General features: G+C 41.4%; 1 protein-coding gene across 6 annotated transcripts in view; it reads right to left on the bottom strand.

The window, feature by feature from the left end:
• Nucleotides 1-23,460, bottom strand: part of DAAM1 (dishevelled associated activator of morphogenesis 1) — a 176,534-nt gene that overhangs the window by 53,608 nt on the left and 99,466 nt on the right. For all 6 annotated transcript variants that reach the window (XR_006705051.1, XM_045451124.1, XM_045451121.1 and 3 more), the window contains one exon: nucleotides 5,024-5,095. Coding sequence is in view for 5 of the 6 variants with exons in the window: in XM_045451124.1 (XP_045307080.1) it covers nucleotides 5,024-5,095 (72 nt within the window). In the remaining variant the exon portion in view is untranslated. The remainder of the gene's footprint in view (nucleotides 1-5,023; nucleotides 5,096-23,460) is intronic.

The following is a 23,460-nucleotide window of genomic DNA, read 5'->3' as shown; positions in this document are numbered from 1 at the left end:
AACTACACTCTAATGAAGATATAACTATTTATATTTTATAGAAAGAGGATTGGGCCTGCAGTTAAATACAGTATTCTGGCAACTAAAGTTAGTAACATTATCACACTATCAAACCAAGGCAATATGTGTAATCCTCAAGCCAAAAAGTGTAATCTTTTACACTTTTTGTTACATTAAATTATTTAAGAAGGGCAATGAACTCCGATATGATACTAAATTGGACAATTCCTTCAGACTAAGATTTAAGCTTTAGAAATGATTCAACACCATTTGGAAATTTGGCTACAGAGTGTGTGTGGGTGGGTAGGTGGGGGGGGGGTGGGGGGGTAGGGTGGTGGTGGTGGAGGAGGAGGAGGAGGAGGAGTGTGTTTACGCTTTCCCTACACAGGGATCTTTTGAGCAGTGCTTCCCAAACTTTAACGTGGACACGAATTATCCAGGGACCTTGTTAAAATGAGGGTTCCGACATGGTATGTCTTAAGTGAAGCCCGTGGTGCTGCATTGCTGACTAGTTTCCATGTGGTGCTGATGCTGCAGGTATATATGGACCTCACTTTGAAGAATGAGGCACAAGGAAGCAGACCTCGGCTGACATCATGGCCATGGATGCCAGTCAAGTTTATACTTGTTAAACAGTCTTTTCTAGTCCTTTGAGTCCACGATCACTTAGTTGTACTAAAAGTATCCCCAAATCTTAATGGCCTCAGGTATACTCCACCCACAGAACCACTGGTTCCTTGTCTTCATCCTATTCTGAACATGTGCTTTTCTAATTCAGTCTCCCTACCTGTTTCTAATTCTGATTAACTGCATGGCTGGGAAACAGTCTGGAGTATTGCTTGGGGGGGGCGGGGGCGGGGGCGGGGGGTTGGCTCTTATCCATGTGTCTCAATGATCCAGTCTCTCCCTTTCTTTCAGGACCACAAATCATCCAAGGGTGGCTTTACTTACTTCTTTTAAGTTAATAGTATCAGCACTGAGTAAATGTTAACTGAAGCCTAAATTTGACTTCATGACTAGGAGGGGGTAAACCTCCAAACAAACAAATGTATCAGTATCATTTAAGGCAACTGAAATAAAAATCCGTAAAATCTTGTTTTTCAAACTGGTTATTGTTTCTGCTGACACTGTCCTCTTGCTTGGTGATGCGCCTAGACAGCTGTGACCAATGGATGGTAGGGGAAGAGGCTATGTGCAGAAATAGCCAATAAATTTCTTCAGAGCTCTAGGAGACGTATTCCCTGGAAAATTCAGCATGAATCCAGCCAAGTATGTTTAATCCCCTAAGGCAAAGCTGAACTTGTTTAGACTCTTAAGCAATCACTTTTTGAATCTGCAGCTCAGAATAAAGCCGTTCACGAACATCACCGCTCGTTCCTAAACTTAATCACACAGAGACATACATTTCTTATTATGGTTCACTAATTCTAAAGAAAGATGTATGTATTTACTCTTTTAACAATCTTGGAGAGGGTGAAACATCTGAATCAAGACGGACTACATTAAGTCTCTCCCTAGTAGAGCTGGGAGATTTATGAAAAGTCAAGAAAATTACATCGGAATTTCCTTTCCCAGTATAAGGACCGTTACCTTCCTCTCAAAACAGAGGTGACATACTCTTTTCTGCATGTGATGCAATTAGATTTGATTCTAAGACTGTGTTTGTTGTACTGAGAAAACTGAGGATATGTAGATGGACGTGTCGCTGTAACGTGACTTTTCAACATAATTTATATAAAGTCGAAAGTTTTCAAGCTTCACATGTAGGAAGAAGGCTTGGTTTGCAGCTTTTTGTAGAAAAAGAAGCTACGCCCACCTTTCTAAAGATGGCTGCTAGGCTAAACATCTAGCGTGCCCCTTGGTCTACACAGCCCAGGCTTGTGGTAGCCTCCTGGGGTGCTCTATGCACTTACCAAATCCCTGCTCACTTGAGAGGTGGGCAAAAGACAAAGTGTGTGCTGGCAGAGGATGTTCTGATGAAGGCTACTAAGCTGTACATTGGAACATGCAAGTCTGAGAAAGATGGACAAACCAAGCACAGAAATCATTCTTGGCTGGGAGTCTGGAACCAAGCTCCTGTTTGAGACATTTCACTGGTGTGAAGTCAATAAGCCAGTCGGCTAAGCACGCTGCACTTCACCTCACATCTTCCTCCTTGAGAGCACAGAGGAGAAGCCACATACAAAGGAGGGCCAGGTCCTTCTCGAACCTGTTGGGCTGTACTTTTATTACACTGTTTTTCACTCTTTAAAAGCCAACCGATCACTCAGGGGTCCTTTCAAGAACAAAGCATTCTTGTGAAGAGGCTTACGTAAAGTAACTGAACTTGTTCCACAAACGGCTTCGCAGACCAGTAAGTGCTGCAGTTCTCGACCTGGACAGTTCATCAGACTCTGGAGGCATTAACGGAAACAGATGCCTGCCCCACCTCAGAAAAGTTGGAGGCGGGGTGGGGGTGGGGGAGGGTGGGATCACCAGGCCTCTGGTACTTGCCAAAGGGTTTTCAAACCTGAATTAGTGAGAGGCAAATTAGAAAGGAATCTGTGAGCTCAGACTGATAGGTTTAAATTCCAGCTCTACTGTATCCTAATTAGATGACCTTGGGCAAGGTAACCTTTCTCCAAGTCCTGATTCCTTATCTATCAACAGCACTTATAGCACAGGGTGCTTATAAGGATTTAAAACAACATATAAAGTGCCTGTTATACTGCCTGTCACATGCTTCACACTCAATGGCAGTAGGTGCTGTTGACGCCGAAGACAATGGATGATAACAATGTGGATAATGCCCCTCCAACAAATCTCTAAGCTAGAGAGCTCGAGTCCAGCTGCCAGGCCATGAAAAGATATGGAAGAGCTGTATGTGTTTCCAGTCCCCAGGGACAATGTCTCGGGATTTCTGCTGGGTGTCATTGGGGCTTCTCCAATACAGTTATCAGAGAGATCAGCCAGAACTATAGAAGGAGGTGGTAGCAACACATTTGGTGAGAAAGACAGAAAATTCAGCATAGGGTTTTTGGTCTCATCAGAACTCCTTGTTCTTTACATATGCAGGAGTTCTAAGGTCTCCTTGACTCATGAGCTGTTACTGCTTTTTGCCTTTAACCCTAGACAGTTGCCAGCTCTGTTCTTAAAGGAGCATTAGAAAGCTTTGTTAGTTGTTAAACACAAAGAATAGCCAAGTGACTGACGATTTAATTGCCTTGAGACACTCTTGGAGAGGACTTCGGATTAGGAAACAAATATAATTAAAATGTAGATGACTCATGAATGTAGCAAAAGGTTGTCCAAGGAGCTGGCCAAGGGAGAAAGGAGGCTCTTAAAGAAGTGCCTCATATTGGCACATCACAGACCTTCTAGTGCAGGAAATGAGCCAGGCTGACTCCATACAAGGCATGGATTAAGTCACTAAAGGACAAATTAACCTAACTGCCCCCAAAATTTGAAGGAAAGAAAATGCCATGGTATTTAGTACTTCTCCATTGATAGAAGTGAATTCATTAACGAAGAAGCAACTTCCCTTGTTACATCAAACAATGCTGACTTAATTAGAAAGAAAGACAGCCTGCTCACAGCTCTTTTTTTTCCCCCCCACTCTAACAGCCAGGAACAAGAATTGAGAATACAATCTTCACATGCAGGAAATGTAAATGACTCTAAATTATTACTGCTTAGGTGATACACAGAAAATCCCTGATGGTCACCACAAGCCTTGCATTCTGCTAACATATTCATACAAATGCTGAGATCACCCTTTTCTCATTTCTGCCACTGTGCAAGATGCCTTATTCTGGATGGCTGTGGAGATTATTTTCTGCTTTTAGACTAGAAATCCTCAGGGCAAAAGCTTAGCAGTTTCTTCTATAATTTATACAGCCCCGTTCACATTTACCAGGCTGTTTATTATTCATTGTGCAACAGCAGAAGTATCTTCAAAGGAAAAACTAGAAAAGAGGAAGTTACTAAAAGTGAAGCCCTCTGAAAGTTTAGTAAAAGTGGGAGTAATTCATATATTCTAGCCAGTTTTTAACGTTTGCAGCAGAAGCAGCAGCAAAATATTAGACAATGTTTTTAAAAATGTCTGCCCTAAGTCTTAAGAAGCTAACTCTCCAAAAAGGCTCAGCGGGAGGAGGAAAGGAAGAGGTAGAGGAAAGTATTTGTCATGGAAGCTATCATTTTGCTTGGATATTATAAACTCAAAGTTGAATCTAACAGAGTGACTCTTAAAATCACGAGACTGTTCCGCTGTGGGCAATCTCCGGTTTTCATCAACATGAGCAGGATTTGAGCTGCTAACACTCAGAGGTTGACGACTTGTTTTCTGCTGCGTATCTTAGCTGGGATAGATAGGTGCCCTTCAAGCTGCTCAGGACGCTGATATTACAGAGACGTCCATGTGATAAAGATGTGTATTTCAGATACTGAGAATGGATTTCAAGCAATTATTTAACCAAAGATTTCCCACGGACATCTCGGCATAATTATTGTGCCTCTTCATTCAACCACCTATTCCATAGACTCCTTTTGTTAATTTAACAGAGTAAAAGAGTACCTGGCTGCCCTGTGAAATCAAGAATCCAGGAACTTAGTAGGCAAGTCCTCAGTGAAAAGAGAATGGGAGGAGAAGAGAGAAGGAATAGTTTCATTGCATTACCTTTAAATGGTATTAACTTGTAGAATAGTGCTGCTATAACAAAGCTCCAAATGATCGGTAAGAGCAATTGCAAGTTAAAGTTGAACATAAGCCAGAGTTAAGATTACGTTTCCTCTTATAACATTAAACTCACTTGTATTTTAGTGTGTGCTGATTTTATGTAAAACATATTGGAAAAAAATCATTTTGCCAAGTACCACTTCTGCCCTCCTTTCCCCCGCCCCCTGCAGCCGCCACCAACACTGAGTGTTTGGAATGGAGTTTGGAAAGATGATGACATTTGGTAGTTCTTACGCAAGAGAATTTCCGGCGCAATTGTGTGACAAATTTGCATTTTACATTGTGCTACTGAACAGAAAGTATACCTACAGCAGCCATGGAATTGAGCTGATCAATGTAGAATTCAGGCCAACTTGTTGCTCCCTTGTTTTCTTCCTGGTCCTAGATAGAAAGAAAAAAAAGTAACACACAGCCAGATATGTACACACAATGGCCATAAGCACATCTGACTTTCACAGCATCTAGGCAGTGGCCTACATAGAAGACATTAGAAGACAATGAGATCGAAGATATCTGTCTTCAAATGTTGGCTTTAATCAGCTGACTGTCCACTTGGCTAGACACAAGACAGTGCGAAAGTCAGAGTTAGGGGTGACAAGGGGACATTTTCTGAACCATGCATCAAGAGAAATTTACTATTTTATCACTTTTGTAGCGTATATTTTTTAAAAACTGTAGAACAAAGGGCATAAAACACTGTATTAGTTTCAGGTGTACAACGTAGTGATGCGACATTTATAAACAATACGGAATGGCAACCACAGTAAGTCTAGTTACCATCTGTCACCACAAAAGTTGTTACGGTGTTATTGACTGTAGGAGGATTGAAGTGGGAACTCAGCCACACCATGTTATGATACTGCTTTCCTTCGGGGACACAATAGTACTGGGAAGGGCACAGTGTGTTATGTGAGGACAAAGGATCTCACAAAGGATCTCTGTGTCACACTGAGGACAGTATTGCTCAATTATATGTCTGGATGAAATCCACAAAAGAAGGAAAGTTGTCTTAAAAAATGACCACAGGATTTGGCCAGCTGTTAATTAAACTTTTTTAGTTAGTTTATTCAGACTCCAGAAGACAGTAAAAATTTTGAAGGGTTTCATTTGATGTAACCAAAACTAGGTACTGCTTCAGATGAGAAGGTAGAACAAAGCCGGACAGTGGATGGAAAGTAGTAAAATGAACACACATTACTCATCTTACAAAACAGGGTGACATGAAGCCAGCACCAGGGCCCTCAGGGCTTCTGTGGATGGCAGCTCCCTGCCAGCCTGAACCCTCACCTCCCCCCGAAATTAGGGGGCTGTGGCTTTGGCTCCACAGCAACACTGAGTGCATCAGAAGACGGCATTGGAGTTGGGGCTTTCCAGGCATGTTTGCAAACCTATGTGGCTGTAAGTCATTTGTGTGATCAAACAGACTCAGGGGGCAATTTCAGTCTTTAGCTTCACATTCAGAGAGCACCTTGGTACAACTGCTATTCCCTGTCCCCTTGGGGAAGGTGCTGGGCCAGGTACATTGCTACAAGACAATGAAGTAGTCACTACCCATTAACTGATGTCAAGAATCTCAGTCCTTGAGATAGCAGTTTCAAGGTGGGACTTTTCATTTCAGTCCTATACTTTATCTCAAAAACACTTTTTCTAAGCAAATCTTTTGAGGCAGGTCTATGGGGTGAGATAAAAGAAATGTCATTTCAAAACTATTCTTTTTTTTAAGTGTATTTATTTGAGAGAGAGAGAGAGAGAGAGAGAGAGAGAGAGAGAGAGAGAGGGAAAATCTCAAGCAGGCTCTTCGAGGTTAGTGCAAGAGCCCCACGTGGGGCTCAAACCGGCAAAACCATGAGATTATGACCTGAGCCAAAATCAAGAGTTGGATGCTTACCCAAATGAGCCACCCAGGCGCCGCCGCCCCCCCCCCCCCCCCCCGCTTTTAAAAAATGTTTATTTGTTTTTGAGAAGGGGGAGGGACAGAGAGAGAGGCGGACAGAAGATCCGAAGCAGGCTCTGGGCTGACAGAAGAGAGCCCAATGTGGGGCTTGAACTCGAGAACTGTGAGATCATGAGCTGAGCGTAAGTCAGAGGCTTAACCAACTGAGTCACCCAGGTGCCTCTCAAAACTATTCTTTAAGTAGTCACAAGAAGAAGGCAAAGTAATCAGTGCTTACGGTGCCTTAAAGGCTGGCAGTAAAGAATATCGGAACTCATCTGGAGACTGAACAAGCCAGATGATGGGGACAAAGGCTATAGCAGCAGCTTTGAAGTTAGACTGTATTACACTTGCACGGTTTTAAAAAGCTTAAGAAATCTGATGAGTTTTTAGAACAGTCCTTGACTATTATTTAACATGTTAACAAAATAGTTACAATGACAGTGTAAATGCTGAACCCTTCTCTCCTCCTAAAATGGAGAATTAAAGTTAGCAAAACCCCAGTTACCAGTGCATTCAGCAAGCCAAAACCCACAGTGATAGCCAACGGTATTTGAACCTATAAAATGAAATAGAAGGTGCCAGGTCTTTCTAGTCCCTCAAACTAGGGCAAATGTCCAAAACTACAACAAAATTCTGTCCCCTGTCTGGGGTCCCACGAGAGCCCATCTGTTGTAAGCTTAATAGTCGCAGTTAACAGAGCAGGAGACCATTTAAGAAGCTGAAGATTAGCATTGGGAGAGAAATCTTTACACTTTGGAAATGCTTTAATAATGTAAACATATTAAGAGTAGACCTAGATACTGTAGTCAAAATAGGGGGAAGACAGCTTCATTTTTATTTCACATGCCTCAGTGCTGAGAAAATCAAATGAGCTAACGTATATAAAAGCTTCTCGTAAAAGTACTGTTATCACTATATTCCTGGGGGTGATCCTCAGAGTTCTTCATTTTGGCAACGTGTCTCTAGTTTCCTCTGTGCGATCCTGGTTCTTCTACACAGATGTGTGCTCCAGGAGCCAAGTGAAACACATCTGCGAATCAACTCTCTGTTCCTATGTCGTGCGGCTGCTGTTATGCAGAGACACAGGCCAGGAAGAGATGCATGCAATTGTTCTCGGGGGTCCCCCCCCCCCCAAAGAGCACAGGACACGGAGACACGCCGAGGGGAAGACTCTCTCCTAAGAAGTCCATGAAAGAAACTGCTGATGAAAGTACATGTCTGATGTTCCTGGGAAGCAACTGGGTCCTAGGTGTTACCAGCCTCTGACATGTGTTCTTCTTTGAACCATCTGCGTCCCTTCTTTTTTATTTGTTATGGAGAAACAAGTGGAAAAATAAACAAGATTGCATAAATTGTCTCAGCTCTAAGGGAAGCAGCAGCAGTAATGACACATGCACAGCCTATTGTGTCAAAAACCGTTCTACACACTGTGCTCTTCATGTGATCTACTGGGTGGGGCAGGAAGTCACCGCACTCATTTTAGTGAGAAGGAAACAGGGGCAAAGAGAAGACGAGTGAGTTGCCAAAGGTCCCCCCACTAGAAATTCAGGGCCAGTGAGAAACAATCAGGGCGACCTCTTTCCTAAGAACAGACCGCAGATTAATCACAAGCAATACACATTAGTGAGAAACTGGCCTTTCACTCTTAACCACCTTATTGTATAAGAAACTCAAACATGGTTAGTGGCCAGAAATGACTGCTTTTCCCCAAATCTTTATTGCTATTTTTGCTATATTCAACATTTCTGAATTATCACCCTCATTCTGAACATTATTCTAAGGTCTGATGTCCTGCTTGGATTAGCTCTGATCCCTCTCTCTCGACTTTTTCTGCGGGAACTCTTTGGCCCCTTTATCAATGCCTTATCTATTTAGACGTATGCATACAGACAGCACTTATGAAGCTTTTCCCTAACTTGTTCTCCTGTTCCATTATCCACCAGTCTAACAGTCGGCTTCATGGGGATTTCTCAAGACTTCGTGAAGATGAGCTGTGATAGGACAGAGCAGTTCTGGACACTGGAATTGCAAACAAATCCCTCCTTAAACCATATACATCTAACCCTACTTTTGATTACTGCCTTGACTGATCCCATTAGAAATTTTCTCTAATAAGCGAGATTATTGGTTTCATTCTATATTCTTTTAAAAAGTTCTATTTTCCCCTTTTAAAACAGATTGTGGGTATGATGTGACTGGGTGACTCATTTGTTTAAGTGTCAGACTTCAGGTCATGATCTCATGGTTCGTGGGTTCGAGCTCTGCATCAGGCTCTGTGCTGACAGCTTACAGCCTGGGGCCTGCTTCAGATTTTCTGTCTCCCTCTCTCTTTGTCCCTCCCCCACTCACGCTCGCTCTCTCTCTCTCTCAAGAAATGAATAAACATTAAAAACTTTTTTTAATTAAAAAAATTAAAATACTGTGGGTATTAATGACACCTAGAGAAGGTTTGCCCATGAGAATACAAATTCTAGCAATCACATTAAATCCTTTTTTATTCTACCCATAGAATGGATAATTTATATTAAAATCTAGTTTTGATTCCTTTTCAAAGTGTTACAAACATTTATGCTTATATGCCTATCTTTAGGTCTATTAAATAATTAGCACTAAATTGATATCAACATTTTATGTTAGTAATCATCAGAAAATTTAACATTTAGGTAATACTTGCAAACATCACTTATTTTCAGAGTGATGGTATGGTGGGAAAATGCCCAGATTGGCCATCTGAAGATGAGATCCCAAAACCTACTTTTCGGTGTACTTAATCAGTATTTCTTGGCAAGTTTAATTATCTCTGGGCCTCATTTTTCTCTCTCCAAATCAAGAGGGTAAGACAAGACTGTTTCTAAAGTCCCATAAGCTGTAAGATTCTATGGAATTCTAACAGTGGTCACAGAAAACCAGCGTGTACTGTACTTAGGTTGAGGGCCCAATTTCTTAAAACAAATCATTTTTTAAAATTTATGTTGTTCAGTGACCCAATTATAAAACACTTAACTTTCAACAGCTACTTCTTGTATAAGGTAATTGCCGGGGGTGGGGGGGGGGGGTGCCCAACACTAGTTTTACTATTTCTTTAATCCAACTCACTCTGTTTCCTTGGTAGGTTGACACCATGAATTAGAGGACATTGACAGACAAGACCTGCCGGGGGGACACCCCGAGCTTTGTTTTCTGCCTGACTAGCATTAAACTCTTTTCTTGTTATCTACTTTTCTTCCATTGTCAAAACAAAACAAAAACCCTTTTGCTAGAAAACGAAACTGGTATGGCACAAGGGACAGTCAAGAAATTGACGTTTTTAAAAAACCAGGCTTTAATTAACCAACTCATTTAGAAGATAAAAAAAAAAAAAAAAAACACACACACACATCGGTTTTCTAACTTGGCCTCATTTTCAACTGGTGCAATTTTTTATTCCAAATCTCTGGTCAGTGGCTAGTGAAAAAAATTCTAAGAGGGCCTCCCCGATTCTCTTTTTTTTTTTTTTTTTTTAAATTTTTTTTTCAACGTTTATTTATTTTTGGGACAGAGAGAGACAGAGCATGAACGGGGGAGGGGCAGAGAGAGAGGGAGACACAGAATCGGAAACAGGCTCCAGGCTCTGAGCCATCAGCCCAGAGCCTGACGCGGGGCTCGAACTCACGGACCGCGAGATCGTGACCTGGCTGAAGTCGGACGCTTAACCGACTGCGCCACCCAGGCGCCCCACCCCGATTCTCTTAAAAGGCCTAAGAGTACGTTTATTTTTCTCCACATCACTTTGCCCACAAGAATAAATTTTGCATTATTTCTTTGTACTTTTCCTGAGGTAAACATTCACAGCTATGTCCCAGACTTTTGTCTCTCATTTTGTGAATCATCTCTACCAATCCAAGCTGGCTGTGTTCGTCTTCTATCACCAACAGAAATATATTTGAATCTTCAGCCACTCACTACTTATGGTGATGTATAGGCAGGCAAGTTAAGTAACCTTGCTATATGACTCCGTTTTAGTTAAGTAACCTTCCTGTATGACTCAGTTTTAGTTTCCTTTTCTGTAAAATGGGTGCCTACTCCGCAGGGTCATTGTGAAGATTCAATAGGTTATTACAAGTAAAGGAAGCACCAAGAACAGTACACACAGAACATGCTTAATAAATGTTAGCATGTTAGCTAGGATGATAAGGATACTGTTCCAAAATCTCCAGCTATGACCATTCTTTTTTTTTTTTTTTTTTAATGTTTTATTCATTCGGAGAAAGAAAGTGCATACAAGCACATGTGTGAGCAAGGGGGAGGAGCAGAGGAACACGAGAGGGGGAGGAGCAAAGAGAGGGAGAGAGAATCCCAGGCAGGCTCCATGCTGTGAATGTGCTGTAGCTATGGCCATTCTAAGTCCTTGTTATGCTAGGACTGTAAAAATCGGACCAACCAGTTCGGAGGGACATTTGGCAGTAATTGTTCAAACTGAAAACCACACACACAGCCTTTGACCCTCCTTTAAGTCTACTTTCAGGAAGTCAGCCCACAGTTGTATATTTACACTGCATAGATGTATACTACAAAGATCTTTTTCACCGCAGTGCTGTTTGAATCGGCCAAATAACAAAGCGAACAAATATATGGAAAGGGAGATGGGTGAATAAATTACTTTGTGGCAGTAACACAGAATGAAGTAGAATTATGTAATGACATTCAAAATGGCCAAATATAGTATGGGGAGGGGGGAGGATGCCTCAGAATATGATTTCTCATCTGTAGAAAAAACATGTACACTTAACATACAAACATTTCCGGAAATATATACAGGAAAATTGAACAATGGCTACCTCTGGGTAGCAATAAGAAAGGTCTTTCACTTATAAACTCTTGTATAATTTAATCTTCTATTTTGCCGAGTACATGCACTATCTTTCACAGTTAAAATAGAAGCTCTAAAGCTCTGTATGTTCTGTTAAGACAAGTGCTTTTTAAGATGTTCTATGTAACATGAAATGCATCATCAAGTCAACAAGATCCTGTGACATTTGGGATGTCTCTGTTCTCTACACCTGGGGCACCACCCTGCTCCCCACAGCAAATAAATCATTGTTGCACTCTATGTGAACTAATTTGGATATAAATTAATAAAATTAAAAAAAAAAGAAATCAAAGAGCAAAATTAAAAACAAAAAAAATTAAATAAAATTTCCTTTATAAGACAAAGAAATAAAAAAATAAAAACATTTTGCTACTGTCTTCTCACGGGATTTTCTACTTCTAAAACACACTACAACCCTAATATCAAATGTTTATGCAAAGAAATTTTATGATTTGGACTAAGACTTATGTACTCGAAGGATATTAAAATTTTTGAAATTTCCACTTTCATTTTTGGGTGGCAAACAATTTCTTGGTAGCGCCTAAAGTCTTTCAGTGAGACTCAAAGCACAGTTTGAAAATTAAGTCTTTAAGAATGACTTCTTTTGAAATTACCACAGGGCAAATTTTTAATAGGATCATTTTCCAAGTAATAATATGTAAGAACTGGTAGAGTTTTTCTTCAGTTTCGGATGCTGTTAGTAAGACCCAAAATAGGCTGTACAAAGGGCAATTAATTGCAAAGGACGTGTTTTGTGGTTGTTCACGAGACCACAAATCACAGGCTGAAGAATATGCACTTGGCCAACTAAAGCCATAAATCTCCACGTTCACTGTTACAAACCCCTGAGATTCTTAGAGAATACTTGTGAAAGACACATTCTTTCACTGCCTATATTGGCTAAAAATCCTCTAACAACGTATACGAGTATCATCGACTTAACGATAGGAGAGACGTATTAAGATTTAACTAAATGAACTTCAACAGCAGAAAGGCATTGTTTCGGTATGATACAGAGTAGAGTTCATTCTGGTCATTTTTATCATAGGTAAAGGTAACTAAATACTAATCAAAGCTTGTTCCACTTATAAAGAAGACACTACTAGAAAACATGTTAACTGTGATTATATATAGGATCAAGAAATCCTACCCTTGTTAATGATCAAAATAGTTACCTGTTGCATTAAATTGTCATTACTATTTTGGATGTCGTGGACCCAGCCCCATATACTGATGAATGAAACAGGTGTTAAATAAATTTACTCTACACCTAGAATTTTTACAGAATACTAACGAGAAAGGGGCAGACAGGCCAAGATATTTTATCCTACTAGGTATGACTCCCCAATGTGTATGTCCTCTAATAAGCTCAAGTGAACGACGGGAAACAGGTCCGAGGAACAGGGAAGGAAGAGCAGGTGGGATGGAAGGTGGAAAGTACTGTGTGGAAGACCTTGCTAATAACTTCTGCCAACTTTCCCTCCTGACTCAGTAACAGTGTAATCAGCATCCTCTTCTAAGACGGTCACGGTGGAATAACCTGACAGACCAGGCGTTGGCCAACTTCTTCCGTAAAGGCCCCCATAACAAAGATTTCAGGCTTGGGGGACCACGGAGTCTGTTGCGACCACTCGGTTCTGCCACTGTACAGTGTGAGAGCAGCTCCAACTACGCTCGGGTGAAGGAGCACTGCCCTGTGTCAGTAACGCTTTATCTACCAAAACAGTTAAGTGGCTAGATTTGGCCCACGGGCCATAGTTTGTCACCCCCTGTGCTAGAATAAGCCTGGCTCTCAAGAGGGCAGGGGTGCATCACCGTTCCAAGTTGGTCATCAATGATTTTCCAGGTTTTGTCCTCTCCTTCAAGGCACTCCATCTGCAGTGAACCCCGGCTCTAAGTTAGGATCAGCTCCTCAAGTATAGGGAATTCGCCCAGGAGCTGGCACTGTTGTCTAGCGAAGAGGCAGGACCTGCCCTGCCTGAAAAGTCCACCTTCTTACCAAGCTCACTATACCTTGAAAGTGGTTTAATCCTCATTTTTAAAACTGCATGGCATCATTCGGTCTTTTAAATCCTGATTTTTTTGCCTCCAAATCTTTCTGTCTTGCTGTTCACTGGGAAGAGAAGAACCAGCAGGTCCACAAACCTGGGTTCCCGAGACTATTGCTTTCCTCAGTCCCTCCAACAGCCCTTCCCCGTAACCCCTATCAGTGGGGCTAAAACTACACCCCACATTTGAAACTTGCCAAAGGGAGGCAGTTGGTTTCAAAAAATAATTCTTATGTTGTCACATTTCAAGATAGTCATGTGGTCCCTGGGGCTGCCAATCCTGGTTACATTTTTGGCCACTGCCACAATTACACATCAAGTGCATCTGCTGCCCAAATCCGGTTGGGCCCACACGAAGAATGATTACAGAACAGCGGCTTCTGCGTCTGGCAGGAAACCCAACACCTCCTCCTAAGCCTCAGAATGTCAGTCATTTTCTGGAAAGACTGGAGGGTGACTTGCAATAACAATGGCTTTCATATTTAGCACTTACAGCCATGTCTGAGCAGCAAATCCTCTTCCCCATTTTTTCCTGGTGCTGCAGAACATCTGTATGTTTTCTAAGGAAAGCCATCATAATTATACAGTGAGGCCTCTGACCCTAGAGACACCCCAGTCCAAGTTTCCCCTCACAGGGGTCCCTCGTATAAGGCCACCAGCAGGTGACCGTATGTTCTCTGAGAGAAGGCTTCAAGGAGTCCAAGAACCATAACCCTCATTGACTGTTAGAAAATCCACCTTAGACTGAATTGACAGGTGTCTCCTCATAACTTCAAGCACTTGTTGGCCTTAGTTTTGCCCTCAGGAACTGCATGGAAGAGTCTAATTTCTCCTCTGAGCAATAACTCTGCAAATATTCAAAACAAGTTGAATAAAACTATTATGTCCACCCAAAGTCTTCTCTATACCAAGCAAAAAATTCTCCACTGGCTGTATAGCATAAGTTTATCTTCAATTCATAAATAAATCTCAAATTTCCCATAAGTTTATCACACCCTCATGTCCACTTTTTGCAAAAATAACTCCAACAAATATATCTAGATCCCTATGAAAGGGATCTTCTCACATGCCAGTGATGCATAACTTAAGACAGTTTCTACTAGGAGGGCATCTGGAAGATTTCTGACCAAAATATCTCCCCAAGATGAAACAGAACAAGTTCTTGCTTTCTTGAATGTTCACAACAAAAAACATTTATGATTTAGAATAAAAGATCCATGTCTCATGAAGCATAAACATGCATAGCTCCTGTCTTATTAAGTACACATATTGTAACAACATTGGCCATAAACTCAATAATAGGTCTTACTATTATAAGATTGAGGATGCTTTATCTCTTAAACATCAATACAAGTTAATAGAATTAAAACTGGGTGAATAGAACCTAGGCTCATTAGCCAAGAAACTTTGTGGGAAGTTTAAGACCCATTTAGAGCACTGTTTTTCAAGTCTCTGGATTACACTTACATTGCCCCTGCTTCTCTCCTGTACATCACCCTTTCAAACATCACAGGAATTTCTTCCTTGAATGTGTGTGAAGTTTAACACCTCTTTTGACCCCCAAGCTCTGCTCTTTCCCCTTCTCTGCTTTATGCAGATATATATATAATCTGCAGATATATATATATATATATATCTCAAGCTTACTAGAATCGATAACGCACATTTTCCCAGAGAGCTTCCTGCTATCATATCCTGTACTCCAGTGTAAAATATTATTAAAGATCTCAGCTCGTTTAGAATAAGCTACCCCTTCTCAAACAATTCTTGGTGATGGACATTAAAGAGAAACTTATTGGGATAAGCACTGGGTGTCACATGTAAGTGATGAATCACTAAATTCTATTCTTGAAATCATTATTACACTATATGTCAACTAACTTGGAGTTAAATAAAAAATAAGAGATAATTTTATATTGATAGAGGATAATTTTATTTTATTTTATTATTTTTTTTTTAATTTTTTTTTTCAACGTTTATTTATTTTTGGGACAGAGAGTGACAGAGCATGAACAGGGGAGGGGCAGAGAGAGAGGGAGACACAGAATCGGAAACAGGCTCCAGGCTCTGAGCCATCAGCCCAGAGCCCGACGCGGGGCTCGAACTCACGGACCGCGAGATCGTGACCTGGCTGAAGTCGGACGCTTAACCGACTGCGCCACCCAGGCCCCCCGATAGAGGATAATTTTAAAATCATGGCATGAACCCATGTCAAAGATTTTGCTGAACTCATTAATAAATGCAGGATTTATTAAATCCTAATAAATAGGATGTGACAACAGGTTCAAAAGAGAATCCAAAGAGCAAAGGCATATATAATTATATATGTGTAAATAGATACAAAAATGATCAACAGGACATAATTGATTGCATTGCTACTAGTTTTTAACAAAAACAATTTTCGGATTTCTTAAACAGCTCAAAGGTAGTAAAAAGTGAAGATCACTCTGAAGAGTGCTATAGACAGAACAGTCGGTACATTCCCCCTACCCCCCACCTTAATACAATAACTACAATTTACCAGAATAACAGATACATGACTAGCACTTCCTGGTTGAAGAGGACACGTCTACAGAGGTGTAATGTGGAAGCCAAGCTGTATGACTAACACTGCTCTAGGCTCCTCACACCTAAATTACCCAGATGTTTGGGCTTGCCCAAAGCTCTTGCTCAAGAACACCTACCCTATTCTGACCACTCGCCTCATCTCAATTCTGCCAGTTTCCCTTGCCTTGGCTGTGTGGCATGGATTCTATTTGTGTGTCACTGAGTTTCTGACTTGAAACCACTGAGACCACTCTACCCTGTCCCCCTTAGACCCAGAGTTACGCCTAGTCTTCTATCCTCCCCAGAAATCTGTTGGATGAAAGAAAGCCTTACTCAACCGCTGGACCCCAACGCCATTTCAGAGTAACACATAACCTAACTTGAGAGCAGTGCTGACACTATACTGTAGAACACAAGACTTCTCAAGGGCAGGACAGGAGCAGAATCCCTCTGCTCATCATGCCCCAAAATTCACAGTACTGAACTCCATCACTAGCTTCTCTTCTCATTCATTTACTCACCCAGTAAATATCTGTTGAGTTTTATAATGGCTGAGGCATTATTCTAGGTGTTAGAACACATGAATAAAAGAACAAAGCTACTGCTTCCCTTTTAGGGATCCATAAATACAGGATATAGGAGACTGGTGACAATATGCTTTCAAACCTTGGCACTGAGAGTTTCTTACAGCATCACAAACTTCTGACTATGGGTTCTCAGTTATGACAAGGATAGCTACAAAGAACTGTACCCATTTGTATACTTTACTCCCTTTTCTCATCATGATAGAAACAGTCCAGTACTATTAACTCTCTTGTATTTTCACTAATCTCCAGTCTTCATCAATGTGTCTTCTAACTTCAAAATATAAATCAAATGTAAGCATTCCTAAGCTCAACTGGGAAAAATGCTTTGAAACCTTTCTTCATTGCACAAAATGTTGCATTATATTTTTTAAATGTTTTGTAAATTTATTTTTGAGAGAGTGAGCACACGAGCACGAGAGGGGGAGGGGCAGAGACAGAGGAAGACACAGAATCTGAAACAGGCTCCAGGCTCTGAGCTGTCAGCATAGATCCCGACGCAGGGCTCAAGCTCACGATCTGTGAGATCATGACCTGAGCCAAAGTCGGGCGCTAAACTGACTGAGCCACCCAGGTGCCCCACATTAATATTTTTATGTCACAAACTTTACTTATACTGGTAAAAATGATCAAATATTTCTGAATGAGCTAAAATGAAACACTGCCCATTAAAAATTGGGCTTGTGCTACTTCTCAGCCATCTACCATTTTGTTCTCCCCCAAATCACAAACCCCAGAAAAGCAAGAGCAGCATGCCACTTTAAAGAGATCTAGTCCCTGTCCAAGGATGGCAGCAATAGAACAGACAGAAGACTAACAATATGACTCCAAGAATAAAGAGACCAATGGCATTTCTGAAAGAGCTAAGGGGCTCAGTCTGTTCTAACACCCTGTTCTTTCCTGAAAAAGCCTTGGCTGACTTTACAGAACCCAAATCTTAAAAGTTATATATACGCTACAGGATCCTGAGGGGGGGGGGGGGGGGGGACACATTTAATGTGCTGATATATCTAAGAAAATAGCCACAATCCTTACCTAGAACTAAAAGCAGAGACTTTACAGTCCACTTCCTATCCTACAAGACATTTATTTTATTTATTTTAACAAGTCATTGCTCTGGCAAAGCACTTCACAGCATGGAACATGACTGGAGCCTAAAAATCTCAATCAGTATAACTTCAACATCTGAAGCCAATTTTAGATGACAATTCCCCCTCATTTTCATGGCAAAGAGAAAGAAACATTCTCCAATTGTGATTTTCAGAAGTGATACAAGCCCACATTCCCCTGTTGCTTAGGACACAAAGGTATACAATGACATAAAACAAATTACTTCTATGTAGTGTGTTAAGAGTCAAGTCTTTGACCCACATGCCACCATGGAGTGCTACAGATCCAGGTACAATTCAGTCCAGCTGGTTGGTAAATTAACATGTTCAGACACACATCACTAAACCCGTATGCAGTGTGGAAATCCAATCAGTGGTGTCAATGGCTTTTGTTGCCTCACATCTTGCTACCAGATTTGCTGCTACCAGACCAGCCTTTCAGAATGTCGTAAAGCAGGTTTTGATGTTCTGTAACCTGCTCTTGGGAAAACAATCAAAGTGTGTTTATGATTTGCAATATAATGCTTAACACGAGGCTATAAAGCGAGGGCTTTGGAAAACAGTAATTAAACTAAGAAGAGAATCAGGGGAAACAGTAAGCCCATAAAGGCATATTCCATTCAGAGAAGCATTCTCAGGACGACTGTGAAAAATGCTAGGACAGGATTAATTGTCCCCTAGAAGGGGACTCATAACCGTATTTCTCATTTTAAGTGATCATTTACTTTAAGGGATACTATTGAATTAACAACAGAATTGTTGGCAGAAGAAATAAAAAAGAAAAGCATCAGTTGGAAGATGTCACCATCTAAGAAATGCCCAAATGTGAGGACATGGGGAAGTACATCTTAGAAACTGAGGAAGCATCACATGTTTTTCCTTACATAGGAAGATAGATAAAAGGATACTATCTGGAGAATGCTTAAGGCAAGTGTTGTTCCCACACCGCGTTGAAGAACAAGAGGATTTAAGACACTGTAATTTAAAGTTGGTATTCTTTAGTACACTTTCTACTGTAACCCATTTCTAGTTCCACAAATTACTAGGTTCCTGGAGTATAAGGAATTTGGAGAACCCCAAATTAGAAGTATTAGCAGTATGTTCTAAGTTACGCTGGAAGCTCAAAGTTTCTTCCTACTTCACGAGGGGATGAAGCTCTGAGATGCACCAAGCATAATATGGATTCAAGGCATTAGATGCACCAGTGCTATTAGTGAGGTGAAAAAAATAAATACACATACAGGAGAATCTCAGGAAAAGTGGTTCTTGTTCTTCGCTCCCTCTTCTAAAGTGGATACTTCCTTCTACTGATGTCTTTCATAGACCTATCTCCAGGAGATGGTGAAATCAGGCAGGCTTGGGGTATTCGTTCTATGAAAGTAGGTGCCACGGCACTTAGAGAGTCTGCAGAAGACCAGGGAGAGACCCGGGGAGAAAAAAGCATGGAATATGATACTTAACGTCCAACTCCAATTTAGGAGCAAGAGAAGCCCTCAAGGGCAAGGACGGGAAAATTTGCTACATATGCCACCTTTTCCCATCATGTCTCATGGCAGACATTGCTAATTAATTACCACACTATTCTTACTGAATCCATTCATAACCTCTGAATGGTTCTTTAAGTGCTCCAGGCTTCAACCCCCAACTGTTCCGAGTTGGTAATCAAGATAAACCTTTTTGCCATCTCTGCTTGAGGTTACTCACAGTGCACACCCTGTCAACCAGGGAAGGGGGCCACAGTCCTAAGGAATCCTGAATCAAAGGATGTGCATCAGTCTGGAGTGTCTCTTGTGCCGTTTGTCCCTAAGGGACCCAATGAGCTGGCAATAATCAGAAAGGGCAGCTAGCTCTGGACTCTCAGATCTGAAATATAGTGATGTCCTTTCCATCAGAGATACAGCTATCACTGAGACACTCAATGTGTAATTCTACACCTGCAGATTGCAGAATTTTGGAAGTGAAATGGGCCTGTGCTTGTGTGCTTCAACACACACAGGCACGGGGTTCAAAGGGCCGCACACAGACACATGTGGCACCTTGGTTCCACAACAGCACTGTTGACAAGTACTCTATGGTAAAGACTGAGAGCTCCAAGAGAGTCATATACTCCTTACTCTGCAATCAACACATGATGGAATCTGTTATGTACGAGAGCTGTCAAAGGGAGCTGTCAAAAGGAATCTGCTTAACAATTAAGATTTGGAGGCCAAAGATAGCTACTGTATGGCAGTTGAGAACCACTGCCCTCCCAGGGATTCCATGCAAACCCAAAGCTACACATCTTTCCCAGTGACCAGAGATGAAGTTGGAGTGTTCTCTCCATAGTGCAGCACCGACACAGGCATGAGTGACAAGCACAGAATGAAAGAGGGGAGAGTTGCTTCTCTAGCCCCCATTCCAGAGGGAAAGATAGAGCTCCACAGGACAAGCGACACCCACTCTCTCCCTGACTCCACGTTCATTGATCTGTCCAACCAAGATGGCCTACTTTTCCCCAGCTCTATATGGCTTATTTTTACTGTTTGAATGATTGTAAGTGAACGCAAATGCAGGGTCATCCTCTCCCCCCTCTTCCAACTTGGTATTTCTTATTTACAGTGAAAGCAAGGCCTTGGATAACAGAGTTACTCACTGGAGCAATGCAAGTATGAGGAAGCACAAAGGGAAGATGGTATCCACAAAGTAGATCCACAAGCACTTTTTTTTTTACAAGGCCGTCAAGAAGAACCAAGCAGAGTAAAGTATTTACAGACTTAAGAATCAACAACGCCCTGGCACTGGGGGGCTCAGCTGATTAAGCACAGGACTTCAGCTCAGGTAACGACCTCACAGCTCATGGGTTCAAGCCCTGCATTGGGCTCTGTGCTGACAGCTCAGAGCCTGGAGCCTGCTTCAGAGTCTATGTCTCCCTCTTTCTCTGCACCTCCCCCGCTCACATTCTGTCTCTAAGATAAACATAAAAAAAAAAAAAAAATCAACAATCCCCAAATCCGGGAATTGACTTGTACCCAGAAACTGGTTCAGAATTCAGGCATGGGGGGTAGACACACAGCAAGTACACGTCTCAAATTCTTACCATTCAAAGGAATCAAAGAGTCTAAGAAAGGAAAGGAGAGAGGCTTTCACAATTTTTACTGATGCTCGAGATAAAGGTACTTTGGCGAGAGGAAGAAAGAAACCAATTATGGCATTTCCAGCCACATCCTGCCTGCCTGCTTGTGCAGATGTGCTGGTCCTGCACCTGTACCCGGGCTGTCGTCCATCAGGGAAGTGGCCGATGCCTCAGAGGGACTTCCTGTGTTGGGTGATTGCATACATATATCAGTCAAGAGCCTGCTAAAGATGGAAACACAATTTGCCTGTGTCTGGGACTAAGGGTGTAAAGAGGTCTGGAGGAGAGTAAGGGTGAACCACACACAGAGCAGTTTCCTTTGTAGTCAAATCAAATAAACATAATGCTGAGTGAACTGTCCATTTTTATATACTTCTAACACTTTGTACTTTTCTATGGCTTTATGGGTATTTGAATGGAATGCTTTTCATTTTCCAAACCTTGGATTCTTCTTCTTTAAATGAGCACTTTCTACTTCAGTAATTTTTACTTCAGTTTGATTTGCTACTTAAGTTTGATTCGATTTGAAAACTGAATGACAGCTTCTTGTATCTGAAACATTCAAACTTAAGTAAAGCGATTCATCAGGGCAACAAAGTATCAGTTCTCTCCCCTCGGAGGGTACCGATCCCTCAGATGGCTGGCAATTAATATGTTGCAGGTCTAAATTATTACGACAACTTCAGAGAGCAATTAAAGGTGGAAATGTTCACAGCCAACAACCCAGGAATTACATGTTTTGGTGTTTATCCCAGAAAAATTCTTGAACACATGCACAAAGCTGTTCATTGCCATACTTTTTAAAAAATAATGAAAAACTGCAAGTAAGCATCCAAAGGGGTGTGAAATAATTAAACTGTGGTGTGTTCATGTAATGGAACATCATATTGCAGTTAAAATGAACTACCATATATTGTCTATGAATATATACATGCAGAATAAAGTCATAAATACATGGGCAAGGAAAAGAAAACATGTACCACCTCCAGAATAGGTCACCTTTGGGCTTCAGCTATATTTATGTTTCCTTTCTTTTTAAAAAATCCATGGTGGGCACTGAGGAGGGCACTTGTTGGGATGAACACTGGGTGTTGTGTGTAAGCGATGAATCACAGGAATCTACCCCCAAAACCAAGAGCGCACTGTATCCACTGTATGTTAGCCAACTTGGCAATAAATTATATTAAAAAAATAAATAAAATAAAAAATCCATGGTGAGGGGCACCTGGGTGGCTCAGTCGGTTAAGCGGCCAACTTCAGCTCAGGTCATGATCTCGCGGTCTGTGAGTTCGAGCCCCGCGTGGGGCTCTGTGCTGACAGCTCAGAGCCTGGAGCCTGTTTCAGATTCTGTGTCTCCCTCTCTCTCTGACCCTCCCCCATTCATGCTCTGTCTCTCTCTGTCTCAAAAATAAATAAATGTTTAAAAAAAAAAAATTCCATGGTGATTATAAAACGTCAGCAGTTGTTAAACACGGGTGTTCATTATATTCTGTACTTTTTTGTATATTTAAAATTTCACAAGAAAAATCATATCACCAACCGGGATACAGTAGTTTATCCCACGAGTGGAGGGGAAAGTTATCAGAAATTTGTTTTCTTTTCAGAAATTTTAGAGAATGCCAATTTATCGGTACCCAGAACGTCTGCTCTGGTAATTAGGTTTAAGATTTCTACCAATAATGGTATCTGTGCTAAAACATTCTTTTTTATTTTTAGCATTTTTAATTTTTTTTAATGTTTGTTCATTTTTGAGAAAGAGAGAGAGAGAGAGGGAGACACAGAATCCGAAGCAGGCTCTAGGCTCTGAGCTGTCAGCACACAGACTGATGAGGGGCTCGAAGTCAAGAACCATGAGATTGTGACCTGAGCCAAAGTTGGATGTTTAACCAACTGAGCCACCCAAGTGTCCCTAAAACATTCTTTTATGATCTCCTTAACACCGAAGTTTTGTTTTGTTAGATGGATTTTGGAAATCACACAGCTAGAATGCACTATTGAATTATAATGCTGCAACTCTGAACAAATTTTATTGTTGAACAGGGGGTAATTCCAGCTCACTTCAACCCAATAAATCACTTATTTGTAAAGCTGACTTGTTTCGTGGAACCTCTTGGTGTTGTGTCCTATCACGGGATTTTTCCCCACTGCAAAAAAAATAGCAGTAGTAATGTTTTCGTCTAAAACTATTTTTAGTGCTCTTATTTCAAAAACTGAAGATCTTTCAACCACTTGCCTTTCCTAGGCAGCAAAAGAGGAATTTTAGTTAAAAACTGGCTTGATCCACACACATACCCATTTCCCAGAGATCAGCTGGTGTTCACAACTGCTTGCCAAGCAAGCCCAATGATGGGAGCATCTCCAAGGGCTGCGGCTGGTCAGCAGGGACTGAAGCACTGCAGTGGGCAGGTGGGTGAGGAGAAGTGGGATAGATTCTGACGTTCTCAGGGTCCCAACCTTCCCAAGTACCAATTAAGGGCGCTCCTGATACCAGATTCAGAGCTCCACCCAGGAGCTTAGGAACTACACATCGATCGACACTGCCCTAGAACTTCTGACACAAA

The sequence above is a fragment of the Leopardus geoffroyi genome, chromosome B3, assembly GCF_018350155.1.
Source record: "Leopardus geoffroyi isolate Oge1 chromosome B3, O.geoffroyi_Oge1_pat1.0, whole genome shotgun sequence".
Taxonomy (NCBI): Eukaryota; Metazoa; Chordata; class Mammalia; order Carnivora; family Felidae; genus Leopardus; species Leopardus geoffroyi.
This window is presented reverse-complemented; position numbering and strand designations above follow the sequence as displayed.